At 43.8% G+C, this 18,341-nt stretch overlaps 1 protein-coding gene and 1 pseudogene across 1 annotated transcript; both read right to left on the bottom strand.

Annotated features, from left to right (window-relative positions):
- Window positions 1-71: 71 nt before the first annotated feature.
- LOC114633473 lies at window positions 72-5,403 on the bottom strand (annotated as a pseudogene).
- Window positions 5,404-6,837: 1,434 nt separating this feature from the next.
- On the bottom strand, window positions 6,838-16,071 carry LOC114633472 (probable inactive serine protease 58). The gene is made up of 5 exons (XM_028782033.1): window positions 16,032-16,071; window positions 15,095-15,263; window positions 12,697-12,947; window positions 7,378-7,523; window positions 6,838-6,987 (listed from the first exon to the last, which is right to left on the bottom strand). Exons 1-5 carry the CDS (start codon window positions 16,069-16,071, stop codon window positions 6,838-6,840), a joined length of 756 nt encoding a protein of 251 aa, XP_028637866.1.
- Window positions 16,072-18,341: the final 2,270 nt, after the last annotated feature.

Here is an 18,341-nt window from a genome sequence, read left to right as displayed (position 1 = left end):
TCCCCCCCTCTCTCCTCCACTCACTCAATAATCTCTCTCTAAAACCAGGGAAGGTTATTTTGTGTTTGGCATTAGTAACCTTGATCAAAGGATGTCTCAGAAGAGTCTCTTAAGGAGGAACGGGCCTCCTACGCCTCTCAGAGCAGCAAACAGGACTGCTTCCTGCTGGTGGCTATCTTGAGTTTCAAAGTCCAGGGGCCTGCCAGAGCCCTGCTGGTGAGCTTAGGGCATCTGGCTGTCTTGCTGTTCTTGGGCACCATGACACTCAGGAGGGGCGAGGCCAATTTGGAGCCGGAGGAACCCTGGGCAGACCACTCACTCTTCAGGAAGTCTTTGTTTTTGTCTGAGTCGGTATCTTCTCTGGAAGGTTTCAGAGACAAGCCGAATCCTTTGGCCAACACTTTCCTGTCCTTGCCTAGCAGGCTTTCATACTGTGTCAAGAATCTGCTACAGCCCCCACTGGTTTTCTGTTTTCTCCCAGGGCTATCGGAAAACTTGGAGGGTGACTTGTCTTGCTTTGTGAGGGAGAGGGTTCTGTCTAGCTTGCTCACCATCTTTTTCTTCTTATCTTTTTCTTCTTAATCTTTAGCTGAGTCATAAAATCAGATGAGGATTCGTGATACTCTGAGCTCTGGTTCCTGCCCCGGGCTTCCCCATGCACGATGAGGGCTGCTTGCTTCTCCTCAGGCTCCTAGTGTCTCTTCCTTACCCCTGCTGCCAGATCATAGTCCTCCGACGTTAGCAAGGGCTTGCTGCTCAGCTTTCCACTACCACTGTGGCACTTCTCTCTCTTGCAGGGGGGTGACAGGGCACTCAGGGTGTGGGTCTCTTTCCTTGGCGGCCTGCCAGGGCCTCTGTGTGCCAGGCTTCTGTGGGCATCCTCGTGCCTGTTCTCCGAGTCCCAGAATCTCTGGAGCTTGACCAGCTTCCTCTGCCACGCTCTGGATCTCTGCCAGTCGCATCCAGCTCCAGAGCATCCAAGAAAGACTTCATAGCAAACAGCCATTCCTCTTTCTTGTGCTATATACTTTCTTTCTAGCTATATACTTCTTGGAGTTTAGTTCACATGGAAGCCACAAGTTCTTGAGTGGGTTTGTGAAGGGGCTCTCCAGCACGTCCTTCAGTATGTGGCTGCTGGCCACCAACAGGCTTTCCATGGAGGGTCTCAGGACTAGGTTAGACTCTGGGTCTGCAACCTCCTGGCCCTTCTGGTCCAGTTCCAGTTCACTTATCTCACCCAGGAGGGTGACACCCTAAAGGAAGCTGTGCTCCAGGACTAGGCTGGGGGCTGTGTCCAGCTTCTCCCCAGCTGGGACTCTAGTACCCAGGGAGGGCAGAGGCCTGTCCTGGGGCAGTTCGGCTGCAGCTGCCAGTGAATTAATGCTGGCCAGTAGGTCATCCAGGCCAGGCAGGAGTGATTCAGAGTGGGTCTCTTCCAGATAACAGGTACTGGTAGGAGCAGGTGCAGCCTCCTTGGCCTCCAGGTTGAGATACTGGCCCTCTGGGACAGGCAAAACAGTCAGAGAGCTCAAGTCTGGGCTGAGGCTCAGTCAAGGATGGCTGGGACAGTCCATCCTCAGGTCCTGCTTCTGCTGTGGGATCCTCCATTGGTACATCCAGGGGCACCTCCACTGGCTCCTCCTTGGTCGCTACCACCAGCTCAGGTGTCAGCTGTGTCCCCAGCTCCAGGGCAGCCGTGAGGGAACTCTGTCCTAGTAGGTATTTCTATCTGCAGTTCAGCAACCTGAGCAAAGTCTGACACTTCAGAGAGCTCCTGGCAGCCCTGACCTGCTGTGCTCAACACCTGGGCCTCTAGAGGACTACCTCTGCCACCTGCAGGGCTCACAGCCACCATAGTCTCTGGGGAGGTCTGGGCCAATGGTGACACGAGGGGAGGCAGCTCTGTGGGGCTCTCTTCCATATCCTCAGCTTTCACCTCAGCGGCTCCTCCTCTGGGCTGTCCTGAGCTGGCTCTGGGACCTTAGAGGGTGACAGGTAGATGGGCTTGTCTTCAGGGGACAGTGCCAGGCGCTTGAACCCATCAGCTGGGAGTGGCACATCCAGGGTGTGGGTTGCAGCCGGAAGGGGTAGGGTCGCCCATAGTGTGGTAGCAAGGTTTGGAATGGATACCTGGGAGGTATATCTGTGAAGAGGGCCCAGAACGGGCTGGGCGCCTCCTTCTCCAACTCTAGGTCTTTCTTCTCCACCATATTCTCAGGAACCTCTTCCTTGTGGGTGAGCAGGCCGTGGGCTGCCGAGGTGCAAACTAGGTGTGGCAGGGTATGTATAGGCTGGAGGCTTAGACACATCCTCCACTTTCTGGATGGCCTTGGCCTTCAGAGGCACAGGGAGATGGGGAGTGGGCTCATGGCCTTGCTGTGGATGCCTGTCAAGCCAGTAGCCAGGCCAGCAGACTTGCGAGGCAGTAGCCCAGGGCTGTAGCTCTCAAGCCGGCCTTGCCCATGGTCTCCAGGCTCCTCTTATCTTCTCCTCCATCTCGTGCTCTTGTGCTTTCAACCGCTCCTGCACCAGCTGTACGCTCTGCTGCAGCTCCAGGGCCTGGGCCGCCTGCTGTTGCAGGTAGAGCAGCTCTTGCTGCCTCAAAAAGTGCTGCTGAGAGAAGAGCTGCAGCTGCTGGGCTTGGTGCAGGGGACTGCAGGCCCGGCGGGTACAGGGCGATCCAGAGGACTGCCGTAAGCTCCATCAGCTTGGTAAAGTGAGGTAGGTGATCTCTAGGGACAGCCACCAGCTCTCAGACTGGGGGTCCCTGAGGAACTGGTAAGCTGATGGTAACGAGTCCCCTAAGCCAGGTGGGAATGCGGAGGCCATACCCTGGTGCATGGAGGGAAGTGGGGTGTCTCAGGTTGTAATAGTGTCCAGTAAGCCACATGGATGTGCTACCGGAGCGAGGCAGCCAGGGGTGCCTGGCCAAGTGAGTCGCGAGATCTGCAGACCAGCGTCTTGAGCCTGCCAGAGTTGGGCCACCATGAGGTTGGGGTTCAGACCATTGGGAGCACAACTGGTGGGGTGTAGACGGGCCAAATCAGCCAATTCCTTACTTTCATGGAGCAACTTCTCCTGGTCCCGGTCCAGCCGTGTCCGTAGCTGCTGATCCTCCAGGTGCCTGGCTCTATCACAGTCATCATCAGTCCCGCCATGCCCTTTGACATTGTTCAGTGACAAAGAGCGTTCTTGGTCTACCAGGCCAGGCTCCAGCCCCTACTGCTCCCACTGTCCTTCTGCCGCCCACAGCCACCACAATGTCAACAGGCAGGTGTCTTACTTCGGCTTCCACCCTAGGTACCAGAGCTCTCTTGCCCAAAGGCCTTGGCACTTTCAGGTCTCTCTGGGTTCCATTTGAGCTGCTGCCCCCCTTCCAGCTGTAGGGACTGTGGAGTGTGTGAGTGGGGCCTGGGCTCTAGAGGGAACAGCAGATGTGGGTGTAGGTTCAGGTTTCATGGTGCCCAGGCCTCCAATGGGGCTCTTCTTCCCACAGCCACCAGGAAGCACTGCTACCACCTCCGGAGCAAAGATACCACTGTATTTGATGAGGTTCTGCATAGCAGAGGCCTCTCCGGGGGCCACGGTGGGCTGCGGAGTGGAGGTCAGCACCGGGCCTGCCGCAGGTGGCTGAGGCACAGGGCATTGCACCCCCGGGATCCAGGTAGGCCTTTTTGGATGTTGTGGCAACAGCTGCTTCCCCTTCGACTCTGCTGGCATGGTGGTGCTGGGCTGCCAGGACAGCCAACTGCCTGGTGGAGAAGTTGCCCGGCTCAAATGGTTTCCACTTGTGTTCTGGCCCAGATGGTCCGGATGGTTCCAGACCAAAAGCTTAGCAGCTTGCTGGGCAGCAGAAGAGCTTGGGCCTCGGGCTCTCAAAGACTCTGATCAGCCTCGGGCTTGAGTGGTTCCTTGGGGGGCAGCTAGGCCTGGACATCCGGGGAAGACCGGGAGTTGCAGCCTGCTGGAGGTCCATCTGATGGAAGAGGCAGACGCTTGAGGGAGCAGACGACTGAACTTTTCTCCCGCAGGACCTTTACTCGCTTCAGTCGTGGAGATACAGGTGGATCTTGCAGGACTCCAGGACGGCCTGGCTCACGCTCCCTGGCCCAGACAGCATGAGCATGGGATGCTATCTGGATGGGTCCCACACTTTCATCAAAGACCTCCAGAGAAGGCACAAAGGTGGGTGCCACCGTGCGGTGCTCACTGCCTGGTTCACGGAACATGGTGTAGACATCTGCTGGTATCGAGGAAGGGAGTGCAGGAGGACTCTTGGGGAGCAGTGGTGGCAGCGGTGGTAGTGGGGACCCACACGACCTTGCAGAGGGCAGCAGGGCCTCAGCCTGCCGCGGCAATCGAGCATTCTCCTCCTGCCTGCCTGTCTCCTTGGCAACCCCTTGGCCCAACTCGGCCACCAGCCCCGCCTCCACCACACCATTACACAGGCTCAAGGCTGATGGCTGCAGTTCACCCTTGGCTTTGACCTCTGCCAAAAAGGGAGACAGGCACTCAGCCAGGTGTGAGGATCCTCGGTCCTGGCGGCCCTCAGCTCGGGCCTCCTGGGTCAAGTCCACCACACCACAGGGCCTGGACACCTCCTCATGTGCCCAAGGGTCTTTCTTGGCAAACAACAGAGGACGGTCTCCACCAATGACCTGAGCGATCCTTCCCTGTACTTTCCAGGGAGGAGCCTTTGGCAGGACCACCGGAGGAGTAGCCACTAGGAGTCCTGGATGAGGGCATGTGAGTATTCAGGGTCCCTGGTGAGGGCAAGTAGAAGCCGTCTTTCTGGGTATCGAAGAGACTGGGCTGACCCAGCTGGCTGAGGAGGGGGCTCCTGCTGCTGGGGGGCTACAGATGGTTCAGATGGAGGTAGGATGGATATAGCTCATTGGGCAGGTGGGAGAAGCCAGGTGACAGACTGAGCAGTTGGGCAGCCAGTGTGGAAGCTTACCCAGTACTCTCTGGGTGTAGTAGCTGAGGACATATGGCTGCCTCCTTCTCTGGGGTCCTGTGAAAGCAGCTGAGGTAGGTGACGAGCTGTAACTTTCATTCTATGTAATACTTTATCTCTGAGGTAATTTTCTAAAGAACTTTTTGTCTAAGAAGGTATAAAAGACCAGAGAAAAGAAATAAAGTTGTTGATTGAATGGTTTGGCTTGGGGAGCTTTGCCCATCCATCTATCATCCATCCATCCATCCATCCATCCATCCAAATGTATATTTGTCTATATGTTTGTATGTAGGTATATGTGTATATATGTATGCATGCATGAATACTTGTTGATTGTGATAGCCAGTTAGGCCTGGCCTGAGTGTGGGTGTATGAATGTTTGAATGTACATATGTCTCCGCATACTTGACTGTATAAGGCATCTTAATTCTTCTCTTTTCCTTCATCTCTGGTTCAGATAGAGTTAATCAGCTTAGCCAGAAAGGCTTCTGGGACTCACCAGAGAAAGGAGTTCTAGCAATAAATCCATTATTTAATTCCCTGATGCTAAACAGCATGTGCTAATCGACAGATATTCGGGCTTATTAAAGCACACGTAATAAAGAGTTAAGTTTTTAGCACTTAAGGAAGCACAGAAGAGTAAGAAAGAGTTGTTTTCCTAGTGCTTATTTAAGCATAAAGAGTTAAATAAAGCACAGAGGGTTATAAAAGAGGAAAGAAACCAGTGTTTTTTAAAAATTACTTTTAATTTTTTACAGTCCAGCCATTGCCCCTCTCCCGATCTGCCCCCCCGCCCCAGGGGGGGGTGGGCCAGTGCGTCTTGCCCCTGTTTCAAGGGAATACCCCCGGCCCCCCCTCCCCACACCAGGCCTCATCACTCTCTGGGGCCTCAAGCTTCTCCAGGGTTAGGTACATCTTCTTCCACTGAGGCCAGACCAGGCAGTCCTCTACTGGCCTCAGACCAGCTAGTGTATGCTGCCTGGTTGGTGGCTCAGTGTCTGAGAGATCTCAAGGGTCTAGTTTAGCTAAGACTGCTGAAGCCAGCATTTTATAAACCGTAGGATAAGAAAGAAAGTTTTTAGAACGTTTTAGAAGTTATCAAGCAAGCATTCAATATAGTTAGAGAGCTAGAAAACCAAACTACATCTGGAAAACATCAGTCTTAAAAGCAACATCCAATGCTGAGTCCCACTTCATGCCTCTTTCAGGCCAGGAAGGCTCCTCACAGAGCACCAGTCAGGAAAGCAGAGAGAGGGGGGACTTGGTAAAGATGGGAGGAGATTGGAAGAGATGGACAAAGAACACCTTGCAGTTTAGATGTGGCCAGCAACTGACTGTGGGGAACATAAAATTTATTTGTTATATTATTTCTCCTTCCCTAAAGCCTGTTTTCTCCCTCAAGTGTTGTTATATACACATAGTTTTTGAGGATGGATAACAGTTATATCATATTTGATTTTTAACCAATTATGTTTAGTTTATCTTTCCCTAGTTTGTCTACTTACTTCGTAATTCTCTGACTGTGCAAAGTAGTTAGAATTATGTTCCACTAAAGACTATCGGTTACCTGTATTAGAGTAATCATCATAAGATAACAGAATTGACTGAATTTTGACAAAGGACACTTTATAGTCACATACATTTCACCATGAGAATGTACTAAGTGTCTGGTGATTGATCATTTTTTTTGTGTAAATAAACAAGTTTGTTACTAAATGTCTCATTGTTCTCAAAGTTTACATTATGATAAAGGTAGGAGTCGTACATTTCTGGTGACATTTTATTGGATGTTTTCCCTTAAATTCTTTTCAGTAAGACAGATGATGAGATGTTGATCCATTGTAGAGATTGCATTATTTTACACTGAGTGGTATGACTTCTCAGTATGATTCCATCATTTTTAAGATCCATCTTCCGTAGGGATGAATTGCAGTGAAGAAGCCTCCGCTTCCCTTGGTTATACCTGCTTTCCCCCAGGCCAATATTCCATGCAACCTCCCATTGCAGATGGCTGGAGCAGCCGAGACTTCCTGACAAAAGAAGTAAGATGTCAATGTCACCTTGTTGTCACAGATCAAGAATAAATCTTAAGATATGGCATGTAACAGTAGCCAAATCAACTGAGGGAATGAATCCATTGTATGGAAGGAGTGATAACTTTTACTTCTATCTGCTGTATTCTTTCCCTTTTCAGTTCAAGTTTTATATAATCTGAGTGCAAGTAGGAGAAGGACAGATGGTCCACCCTAGAGTTCTCCCATTCTAAGATTGGGGAGGGGAATGAAGTACATTGCAGAATGTTAAGTCAAGGAGAGGGACTCTAACGTTTCTTCTCTTTAGTCTGTGGAGGATCTTTTTTTGATATGTTTGATATTCCAGTGGATCCTGTACTATCTTCTTGCATGGAGAAAAAAAGATACCTTAGTTGCAGATATAGTATTGAATGAATTTCCTATGCACATAATGTTCATTCTTGTTTCTTTTCTCTGTCGATGGAGAACGTTCCAGCAGTCACTTGGGGAAAGAGAATACTCATTTATCCATGTCAAGATGTCAGGATCACTAACTGTGGAAAGGAAAGACAGATGAGATTCAGAGCTGTTCTTCTGACCAGTGACCTTGTACCAGATCCTATTTTGTGAATAAATTAATCCTTGAGAATATTCAATGCAAGCAGCTATAGACGGCCCAATCATTCCTAGAGTCTCTCAAGTAGAATCTCCATGTTGGAGAAGTAGATTCCAAAGTTCTCCATCCATCCATCATTAGATGTATGGTCCTATCTGCTGTGCATAATTCATGATGTTCTAAAAACATTGTATGGAGATTCTAAATGTCCACAAAGAAAAAAAAAAGCAAAACTGCTGTTCTCCAAAATTTCTACTACAAATCTTGTTGGGTATTTATTTTATCTTCTTTACATTTTATCACATAAAAATGTATATAAAATTTCTTTTTTATTTATTGTGAGTGTGTGTATATGTTTGTGTATTTGTACATGTTTGTGCATGTCTGCATGTACTTTTGCCAAAGTGAATAAGTGAAGGTCAAATGGCAATTTGTGGGATTCAGTTCTTTGCAACGCGATTATGTGGGTTCTGGGTATTGAACTCAGGCCATCAGTTTTGGTGGCAAGTGCCTTTACTAGAAAAGCCATTTTACTAGCCCTAAAACTCAAGTCATGCCTTATGTAACAGTGGAATGTTCTGAGAAATGTATCACTCAGCATAGTATACTTAACACAAATCTAATTTGTAAAGACTATTACTTATCTAAGCTACATTTTATAGTTTGTCATACCTAGGTTACAAACCTGCTTAGCATGTGACTTCAGTGAATGTTGTTACACAGCAGAAACAAATTGTGTATCTAAACATATATGAACATAGAAAATTTTGGAATAATAACTTTTGATAGGATTTTTTTGAGCTATAAAATAAATTTTGTAGAATTACTATTACATATCTCTCCTCATTGACTGAAACACCATTATGGCTATTCGTGGTTCGTGGCTATTAATGGTTATTTACGTGAATGTATATCTCTATAGAGATGTACATATACATGTTTCCCTGAGAGGTTATATTACTCATCTCTATCAGAGAAATTGCTATTATAAGTGTCTGGGTACGTGTACTTTAACCAAGATACTAAGTGTTTTGATCTCTAATAGAGATAGTAAGAAAAGGAAACAACAATTTATCAAGAGAAGGACTGTATCACTCAAGGAGCTGATATCATATCTAGTAAGACAGTGCCATGTAAATTAGACCAAAACATGTCAACTAAGGAGAGAGAGAGAAGTTATGTTCAGTTTTAAGTTTTTTATTTTCAGGAAAAATTCACTTGAAAAACTATTCGGAAATAAGTTACTTGAAATAAAGATTTCCTTATAGATATTAGGACCTTTATAGATAAGGTCTATTACAGGTAGTCTGCCATTGGCTTTCATTGTTTTGATATACAGAACTGACACAATAAAATCATCATGTAGTGTAGTTTTCTTTACTTTAAATAATACCTAGTAAATTAGTTTTGTAATGTGTGATAGAATTAATTCAAATAAAGCTTTAAAAAATTAATGACAAAACCCACATGAAATGTATTTTGTTTGAGGTCAGGGGTGGTGATCACCCCAGAATTTCTTTTATTGTTGAGAATAGTTTTCACTATCCTACGTTATTCCAAATGAATTTGAGAATTGTTCTTTCTAACTCTAGGAAGAATTGAGTTGGAATTTTGATGGGGATTGCATTGAATCTGTAGATTGCTTTTGGTAAGATGGCTATTTTTACTATATTAATCCTGCCAATTCATAAGCATGGAAGATCTTTCCATCTTCTGAGGTCTTCTTTGATTTAAAGAGCAATAGTGATAAAAACTGCACAGTATTGATACAGAGACAGGCAAGTAGATCAATGGAATAGAAGTGAAGACTGAGATATGAACCCACACACCTATGGTCACTTGATGTTTGACAAAGAAACTAAAATCATTCAGTTGAAAAAAGACAGCATTTTCAACAAATGGTGCTGATTCAACTGGTGATCTGCATGTAGAAGAATGCAAATTGATCCATTCTTATTTCCTTGTAAAAAGTTCAAGTCTAAGTAGATCAAGGACCTCCACATAAAACCAGATATACTGAATCTAATAGAAGAGACAGTGAGGAAGAACCTTTAATACTTGGGCATGGGGAAATCTTCCTGAACAGAACGTCAATGGCTTATGCTTTAAGAGCAACAGTCAACAAATGACACCTCATAAAATTGAAAAACTTCTGTAAATCAAAGGATACTGTCAATAGGACAAAATGGCATCCCACAGATTGGGAAAAGATATTTATCAGTCCTACATCTGATAGAGGGTAATACCCAAAGTAAACAAAGAACTCAAGAAGATAGACTCCAGAGAACTAAATAAACCTATTAAAAAGTGGAGTACAGAGATAAATAGAGAATTCTCAATCAAGGAATCTTGATTGCCTGAAAAGCACTTAAAGAAATGTTCAACATCCTTAGTCATTAGGGAAATGTAAATCAAAATGACCCTGAAATTGATCTCACACCAATCAGAATGGCTAGGATCAAAAATGCAGGTGACAGCAGATATTGGTGAGGATGTGGAGAAAGAGGGACACTCCTCCATTGCTGGTGGGATCGAACGCTGGTAAAACCACTTTGGAAATCAGTCTGGCGGTTCCTGAGAAAATTGGGAATATTTGTACCTGAGGACCCAGCTATACAGCTCCTGGGCATATTCCCAAAAGATGCTCCAACATAAAACAAGGACACTTGCTCCACTAAATTCATAGCATCCTTATTTATAATAGCCAAAAGCTGGAAACAACCAAGATGTCTCTCAACAGAAGAATGGATACATAAAATGTGATACATTTACACCATGGAGTACTACTAAGCTATTACAAACAACGACTTCATGAAATTCTTAGTTAAGTGGATGGAACAAGAAAATATCAGCCTGAGTGAGGTAACCCAGACACAAAGGAATGCACATAGTATGTACTCACTAATAAGTGGATATTAGCCCAAAAGCCCACAATGCCCCTGATACAACCCACAGACCATATGGAGCATAGAAGTAAGGAAGAACAGGGTGTGGATGCTTCAGTCTTGCCTTGGGGGGTGGGGAACAGGACGATTGTGGGAAGTGGAGGGAGAAGGGGACCTGGAAGGGAGAAAGGAGGGGGAGAAAATAAGGAGGGCAGTATCAGGAACCGGAAGAGATGTCAGAGAAGTACAGACAGTCAGGAAATCAAACAAGTGTGCAACGGGGTCGGGGCGTGAGGTACTGGGGATATCCACTGGAGGCACCCAGACACCAGAGAAATGTGAGGCTCTCAGGACCCAGGGGATGACTTTAGTTGAAATGGGCAGGGAAGGGGAACATAGAACTTGTAGAGACCACCTCCAGTAGATAGGCACGGACCTGGTCGAGGGATGGGGCCACCCACTCATCTCAAAGTTTTTACCCAGAAATGTTTCTGTCAAAAGGAAGAACAGGGCCAAAAATTGGAACAGACTGAAGGAAGGGCCAACTGGGGACTGCACTACCTGGGGATTCATCCTGTCTGCAGACACCAAACTCAACACTGTTGCAGTGGTCAAGAGGCCCTTTCAGACAGGAACCAAGCGTGGCAGTTCCTGGGGATGTCCATCTAGCAACTGACCAATGCAGAAGTAGATGCTTGGAGCCAACCATCAGGCTGAACTTAGGGAACCTGATGGAGAAGCTGGCAGAAGGAGGAGTGGAGGGGAATTGCAATCCCATTGGAAGAACAACATAAGCTGGCCTGACCACCCAGTTCTCCCAGAGTCTAGAACACCAACAAGGAATGTACCTGGAGGGATCCATGGCTCTGGATACATGGATACATATGTAGAAGAGAATGGCCTTGCCTGACAGCAACTGGAGGGGAGGCCATTGGTCCTGGGGAGATTTGATGCCCAGAGTAGGAGGATGCTGGAGCGGTGGAGTGGAGAAGTGGGGGTGGGTGGGGGAGCACTCTCGCACACTCAGGCAAAGGGGAGGGGGGAGGGCAGATGTGGGATAGGGAATTGGTGGAGGGGTAACTGGGAAGAGGGATATCGTTTGAGATGTAAATGAATGGAATGATTAGTTTAAAAAAGGAAAAAAGAAATGTATTTTGTTATTCATAAGGAATATTCTCTTAGATTCCTAGACTGTTTTCTAAATACAAAGTTTCAAAATACTGAGAAAATTAAAGTTCCTATATGTTATTTTTTGTGAAAAAATATTTATTTGGAAAGTCCTCTTTTTTTTTTTATGACACCAGAAGCTGGAGTTAAACCTGACCAAGCAACTTTGAGAAAACCTTAAAAAAAAAAAAAAGTCATCACAGGAAGGAACAGCCATCAAGGACTAATAAGCATATTAGAAAGCCATGTTGGAAGAGTAGCTGCTGCAGACAGCAATTCTCTCTGTTCTTCCCATGCTGGGTCCATAGGGGAGAAAAGTACATGCTCATACTGTGGTCTGTGATTATTTTCCCATGACAAGTATCAAGTTACTCTAACATAACTATAAGCATACTATAATAGCCAAATTGTTAATGAACCCTCCAAGTCTGCACCAAGTGAGGAACATTCACCTATAATACAAAGTATGAAAATTATACTCTGAAGGGAATCAGCACTGGCAAGAGGGTAGATTTTGCTCCTTCAGTATTTCTTCGTCATTCTGGGTCCACTGGAAAGAATGTATCCATATGTCCTAGGCACAGTCTAGGGTTCTCTGTGGTAGAGAGTTGAAAGCACCCTTTGTTCCCTCACCCATCACAAAAGGTTTGCTTTGCTTTTCCTAACCTCTTTTCTAAGACGAGCATGGTAGGCTTTCAGCAGTTCCTGCTGTGAAGCCCACCCTCTACCTTGAATATCATCTTAGTCAACCAGGACTCCCAAGTTTTTTTTTTTAATCTATTTGCATTCAGTTCACTAGTTCCAGCTCTCAAGAATTATAGAAATAGCACAATATCTAAATTACTTCCTGCCCTGTTTGCTGTCGGAGTAGCTTCCCTGCACAAGTCTCATGAGTTTATTCTGTCACCTCCTGGGAGACCAAGTGTTGCTGGTAATCACTGCAAGATTAAGACCTTTTTTAAAAAAAATAAATATTACCCCTTTCTATCATGTATATTCAACCACATCTTTCCCAGCCCTGATTTCCTTAGGATGAAGAAATCAGAGCCAAACACTCACAGTTTTTGTAGTTACTCCAGGTCCATGTGGGTATGAAGCAGGTTTCATTAAATATCATTGGTTCCATAGCTATGGCTATAGTCCCCACATACATATTGATAGTAGCAGGATATGAGAGTTTTATCAGCATCAAGTCATTTTTCAGGATTTTTGCATCAAAATTAGGATGGACTACAGTCACTGAGTAACCACATATCTGTTCCTTCTCATTTTTGATGTTGGGTCGGTAAACTCCCAGTCGGATTTTAGTTCTTGTGGCAAAAGAAAGGCAGAGAGATGGAAGAGAAAACAGTCACTGAATGTCAAACTACAAAAAAAAATGTAAGAAGTCACCTTATCCAATCAACTTAGCTTTACTTTTCTACTGCACAGTTGAAGTTTACTAACCTTGTGAAGAAATTAGTAGTTTACAGGATGATAATGTTTTTGCCAAGCATATAGGATGACCAATCTACAGCCAACTCAGTAGATTCTATTCTAATTAAGATTTGAACAATATGAACTAGCAGCCAGTAGAGAATTCACAACATTTGATGCTTTCAGTGCTCTTCATATACTCCATATCTGTCCAGGCAGCTTTTGAGCAGTACCTAACTGCTTCTAACATTCTTAGCCTATCCACTGCTCTTCTTGGGACTATATAATTATTTTTGTCATGCATTGTATACACATCCTAGATTCTTAAACCTCCATAAGTGTGTTGTAGAGATACCAAGTCATCATTTCCAGTTATATTCTCTAGGCAAGTTGAGAGCCAGATGGATGCACCTTTGACAAACTAGCCAGTCATGCAGCATACCAAAAAATTCCCATTCCTCTTTAAAAGTAGTTCAGAGTTGTTATGAGTAATAGAACATCTGTTTTACAAGCTCCAGCATCATGTCAGCTGCATTTGTTTCCTATGTAATCCATCCTAATAGAGAGAGCAAGCCTTCAAAGTCTGTTGAGCTAAACTTCTCCTGAACAACCAGAAGGCTAGGAGTCATAAGTTTGAAATGAAGCCAAAGTTCTGAGTAAAACTTCCTCATACAAACATTCTTCTTTTTGTAAAAAAAAGAAAATCAATATTTTCTTTTATTTTATGTGTATGAGTGCTTTGCCTGCATGTAGGAATATGTACCATGTATGTGCAAGTATCTTTGATGGTCAGAATAGGACATGAAATTCTCCTGGAACTTTGAGTCGTGAGTATTTATGTGGGTGCTGGGGACCAAACCCAGGTCCTCTTACAAAAGCAGCAAACACTTTTAACTGCTGAGCTGTGTCTCCATCATCTCGATAGATTCTGGACACACAACAAAAATAGATTCTCAGAAAGTAAAAGACACAATGTTCTTCCTTATACGTGTATTCTAACTTGTACTACATACATGTATACATTAAACAAATGTACACTCGGTTATAAAATAACACATAGAAAGAAGGACAGTGTGTGGGTTAGTAGTGTGTAATAAAGAAGTATAACATGCAGATAAAGTACATATGGGTTGTGAAAGATGATATAAACCTACTTTGTCTCCTTCTAATTCTGTTGTGACTTTTTTTTTTCTTGTGGTAAATAAGCATATAAGAATGTAATTGATAATGAAGCCATAAATCCATAAGTGAAGCTCCATGGTTTCAGAATGATCATTCTAAATGTATAAAAACTGAATGAGACCTATGGAATATGGGACTAGGCAGTGTTTACTTGAGTGATTCTGTTACTCTAGCTGTGTGGTGGTTTTATTTGTGTGTTTATTACAATAAAATGATTGACAAGCAGATATTTCAAGAGATGCCTTACACAGAGCTTCACTGGGTTTCCATCCAAGCCTTCAGTTTCATCCTGTGACTGTTACTCCTATATTCTGTCAACACTGATTCTTAAACATGCTGTACCCTCAAACCTTTGTTACACCAAAGACTACTCAGGGTTGTTACCTTGCTCTGGAACATCCTCAGGCTTTATTCACTTAGCACTACTTCTGCTTTTCCTGCTGTTTATCTTCACAGAGGCCTAACATAACCACCTTCTACATCCCACATGACACATTTTCACACACCTTGTTCTACTGTTTTATTTTTTTTACTCTTGATCCCTCCTTCTCTGCTTTGGTTTACTCTTTATATCAGAATATATACTCCATGAGGAAAAGTTATTTCTATCTTGTTTCCACAATGGTTTATTCGAACAGCATTTATGGAATGGTACATGATTGATGGGTGTTTATTGATAAATATTTGAAATAAAGCTTGTAAGACTTCTTATTGACTTCTATACTGAAGTGCACAAAAATGGAAGTATAGTCTATCTTCTTGGAACCTCTAATTCCATGAAAAGCATGGAAAGTTGATTCTCAGACCAACTTCAATAGCACAGATGCCTCCAAGCTCTTATGGGTAAGGAACCACTTACGGTAAGGAACAGTGAGCAGCAGTGAGCACCCACTGAGGATCAATGAGAGTTCCGACACAAGGCTCTGGGCTGGACTGCAGATACACCATATAAGGAACATTAAAATTATCATGTACGTATTCATCTGAATTGTGATCTTCTTTCATAATGACTTCTGGAAAATAAGCTGCTACAGGAAGAACTGAAACAGAAATTTTAGTATAAGCTAGTTTAGTTAGGGTAGCTTTCTCTAATCCAAGTTATTCAAAGATATCAAGATCTTTATTTTGACATTTAAAATGTTCACATAAAATAATGTGTCATACCGTTTGTATGAGGAATTAATACAATCAGTATTAAGGAAACTAATGGTTATTTTTGTTGAAATGTAACTATATCAAAGTTGTCTATTACTATCACATGGGCTCAATTGATGCTGATCAGAAATTCTGACAACACTGTGTATTAGGACAATGAACAAAATCAGTAAGTACTTTAAATATTAATTCTTAACAACTTTAATAGGAGTATAAATAAAATACCTTTTGACTTTGGCAATAATAAAAAAAGACACATGAAAACTTAAAATTAGCCTACCTCCCTTCCCGATCCCAAATTTCTTATCTTCTCAAGGAAAAGGAATGGTAGCTGTTTAGGGGAAATCATGTCCTCGAGTGCCTATTGTGGAGTTCCTATGGATTTTTCTGCAAAGCCTTGGCACAAAGGATATTCAAAATTCTCTCAGATATCAGAGAGACTCAGAGAACACGTTGTTAGGAAAATATGTGAAATTATAGTCTTTGACTTCCTTCGGTAGCTAATTTTGTCTTTTAAATGATTTCTCATTGCCCATCCTATCTTGCAAGCTATGAATCTTGTAAGCTATATCACCTTTATGTCAACCACCGGTACAGCTTTCTGGATCTCACTCTAAACAGAAACTAGACTCTAAACTTACCTAGTAGACTCAAGAGAGTGAAGATGAAAAAAGTCTTCATATTGAGCTATTATCTCACTAGAGCAGACTAGGTGGTCACACTGTCAGCTGTCACAATCTTGAGACCTCGATCGTCAAAACAGCAGAAGGAGAAACACTTGGGGCAGGAGGAAAAGACAAGGATCTTACAGAAATCTTCGAATTGTTTCCTCAGGATCTTATCTATCAAGATGTATGGAGTCAGCAGGGTTTGGCTCTAATGTAGATGGAGAGGAAGAAGACCAAGACTGGTTCTTGGTGCTTCCTATGTGATACTAAAACCCCTTCCCAGTCACCAGATGTTCCTGCTGACTGCTTCCCTCCCCTCTTTGTGACATGGCTTTTCTTTGTTGTCTTCCCTGAGCCCTGCTTGTGACTTTAAACCTGCCTCCCTGTGCATCTCTGTCTTTACAGAGTCTCTTTGCCATCTTCAGAGGCTCTCAGAATATTGATGTATAAAATGTACTTATCAACACCCTTTTTTCTTTTCCTCCCATTTTGGAGCTGAGAAGCCTATTGTTCTTATGGAAGTTAGTGGCAAAATCAGGAGGCAATGAAAATATTTCAGATTCCCTGTGACAAGACTGAGCTTTACCTGAGTCTTGGACTCCTAGCAAACAACATTGGCTGTGAAGTCCTCTCACTCTCCTGTAACTGGAACACAGAGTATGATCAGGCCTTCTGTACATTTTACTTTCTGACTCCAATAAGACTTTGGCTCACTCCTTTGTTTTCCCATAGCAAATCCTTATGTATCTTCTCACTAGGCCAGATATAAACCTTCCAAACTCTTTTTTATTTTATTTTAATTTTTGCTTCATAAACAATAGTGTAAGATAGAAGTTTATTTTCTTAATATTAGCTATCCTTAAGCATTTTCTATTTGGTGAACTGGGGTTTCTCTGTTGATTGCAAAACAACCCTGACTCTGAATTTCTCCATCTAAAATAATGTAATCTTCCTCACCCCTATAAAGGTTTGGGGCAAAACTACCCTGCTGATACTCTTCGGCTGGAATAGTAAATGAAACCAGTTATTTTTTTCTTTTTATGTTTTTGTTATTTTGTACACTGATTTTTTTCCAAATACACCATATGGTTTTTTTTTTATAAGAAAATCTGACATAATTTCTTGATTGTCACCCTCACCCCAAGATAGGTAACAAAGAGTGAGTAGGTTTACCTCTACTTTTTATGGAGAATTTATTATTTATTAGTGTCTGTAGTGAAATATGATCATATTCACCCCCCCCATTTCTCCTTTCCTACACTCTCCATATTCCTTTCAACAAAACAGAGTGGTTTAGTGACAACTAAGAAAATTATACTGAGATTGTAACTGTACACTTAGCAGCCTATTGATTTTGCACTTAAGAAACTTCTTATTTATTTATTTTACATTCCAGATTTTACTCCTCTCCCTGTCCACCTTCCGACTGTTCCACATCCCATACTTCCTCCCCACCCCCTGTCTCCATGAGGATGTCCACAATCCCCCCTACCCCCATCCCACCAGACCTCTAAACTCCCTGGGGCTTCCAGTCTCTTTAGGGTTATGTGCATCTTCTCTGACTAAACCCAGACCTTGCAGTCCTCTGCTGTATGTGTGTTGAGGGCCTCATATCAGCTAATGTATGCTGCCTGGTTGATGGTCCAGTGTTTGAGAGATCTTGGGGGTCCAGGTTAATTGGGACTGCTGGTCCTCCTACAAGGTTGCCTTCCTCATCAACTTCTTCCAGCTTTTCCCTAATTCAACCAAAGGGGTCAGCAGCTTCTGTCCATTGGTTGGGTGCAAATATGTACATCTGACTCTTTCAGATACTTGTTGGGTCTTTTGGAGGGCAGTCATGATAGTTCCCTTTTTGTGAGAGCTCCATAGTCTCAGTAATAGTGTCAGGCCTTAGGACCTCCCCTTGAGCTGGAACCCACTTTGGGCCTGTCCCTCGACATTCATTTCCTCAGGCTCGTCTCCATTTTCATCCCTGCAGTTCTTTCAGAAAGGAACACTTATAGATCAGAGTTTTGACTATGGGATGGCAACCCCCTCCCTCACTTGATCCCCCGTATTTCTGCTGGAGGTGGGCTGTCAGGAGCCATAATGGGACAAGCTAATAATTAGCAGTTGATCATCCTGAAATCCTTGCCTTGGATTATTATAAAATCTACAACAAGTGTGCCCCATCCAGCAAGGCTGTGGCAGATGTATTTTAGGAAAGATCCTTCTATTAATATGCTTTTCCTATTATTATTAAACATATGTAACAATCACTAAGCAATAGCACACCCCTTTTGA

The sequence above is a fragment of the Grammomys surdaster genome, unplaced genomic scaffold (genome assembly GCF_004785775.1).
Source record: "Grammomys surdaster isolate TR1022 unplaced genomic scaffold, NIH_TR_1.0 681, whole genome shotgun sequence".
NCBI lineage: Eukaryota > Metazoa > Chordata > Mammalia > Rodentia > Muridae > Grammomys > Grammomys surdaster.
Note: the sequence above shows the minus strand (reverse complement) of the source record. Positions and strands in the feature narration are given on the sequence as shown.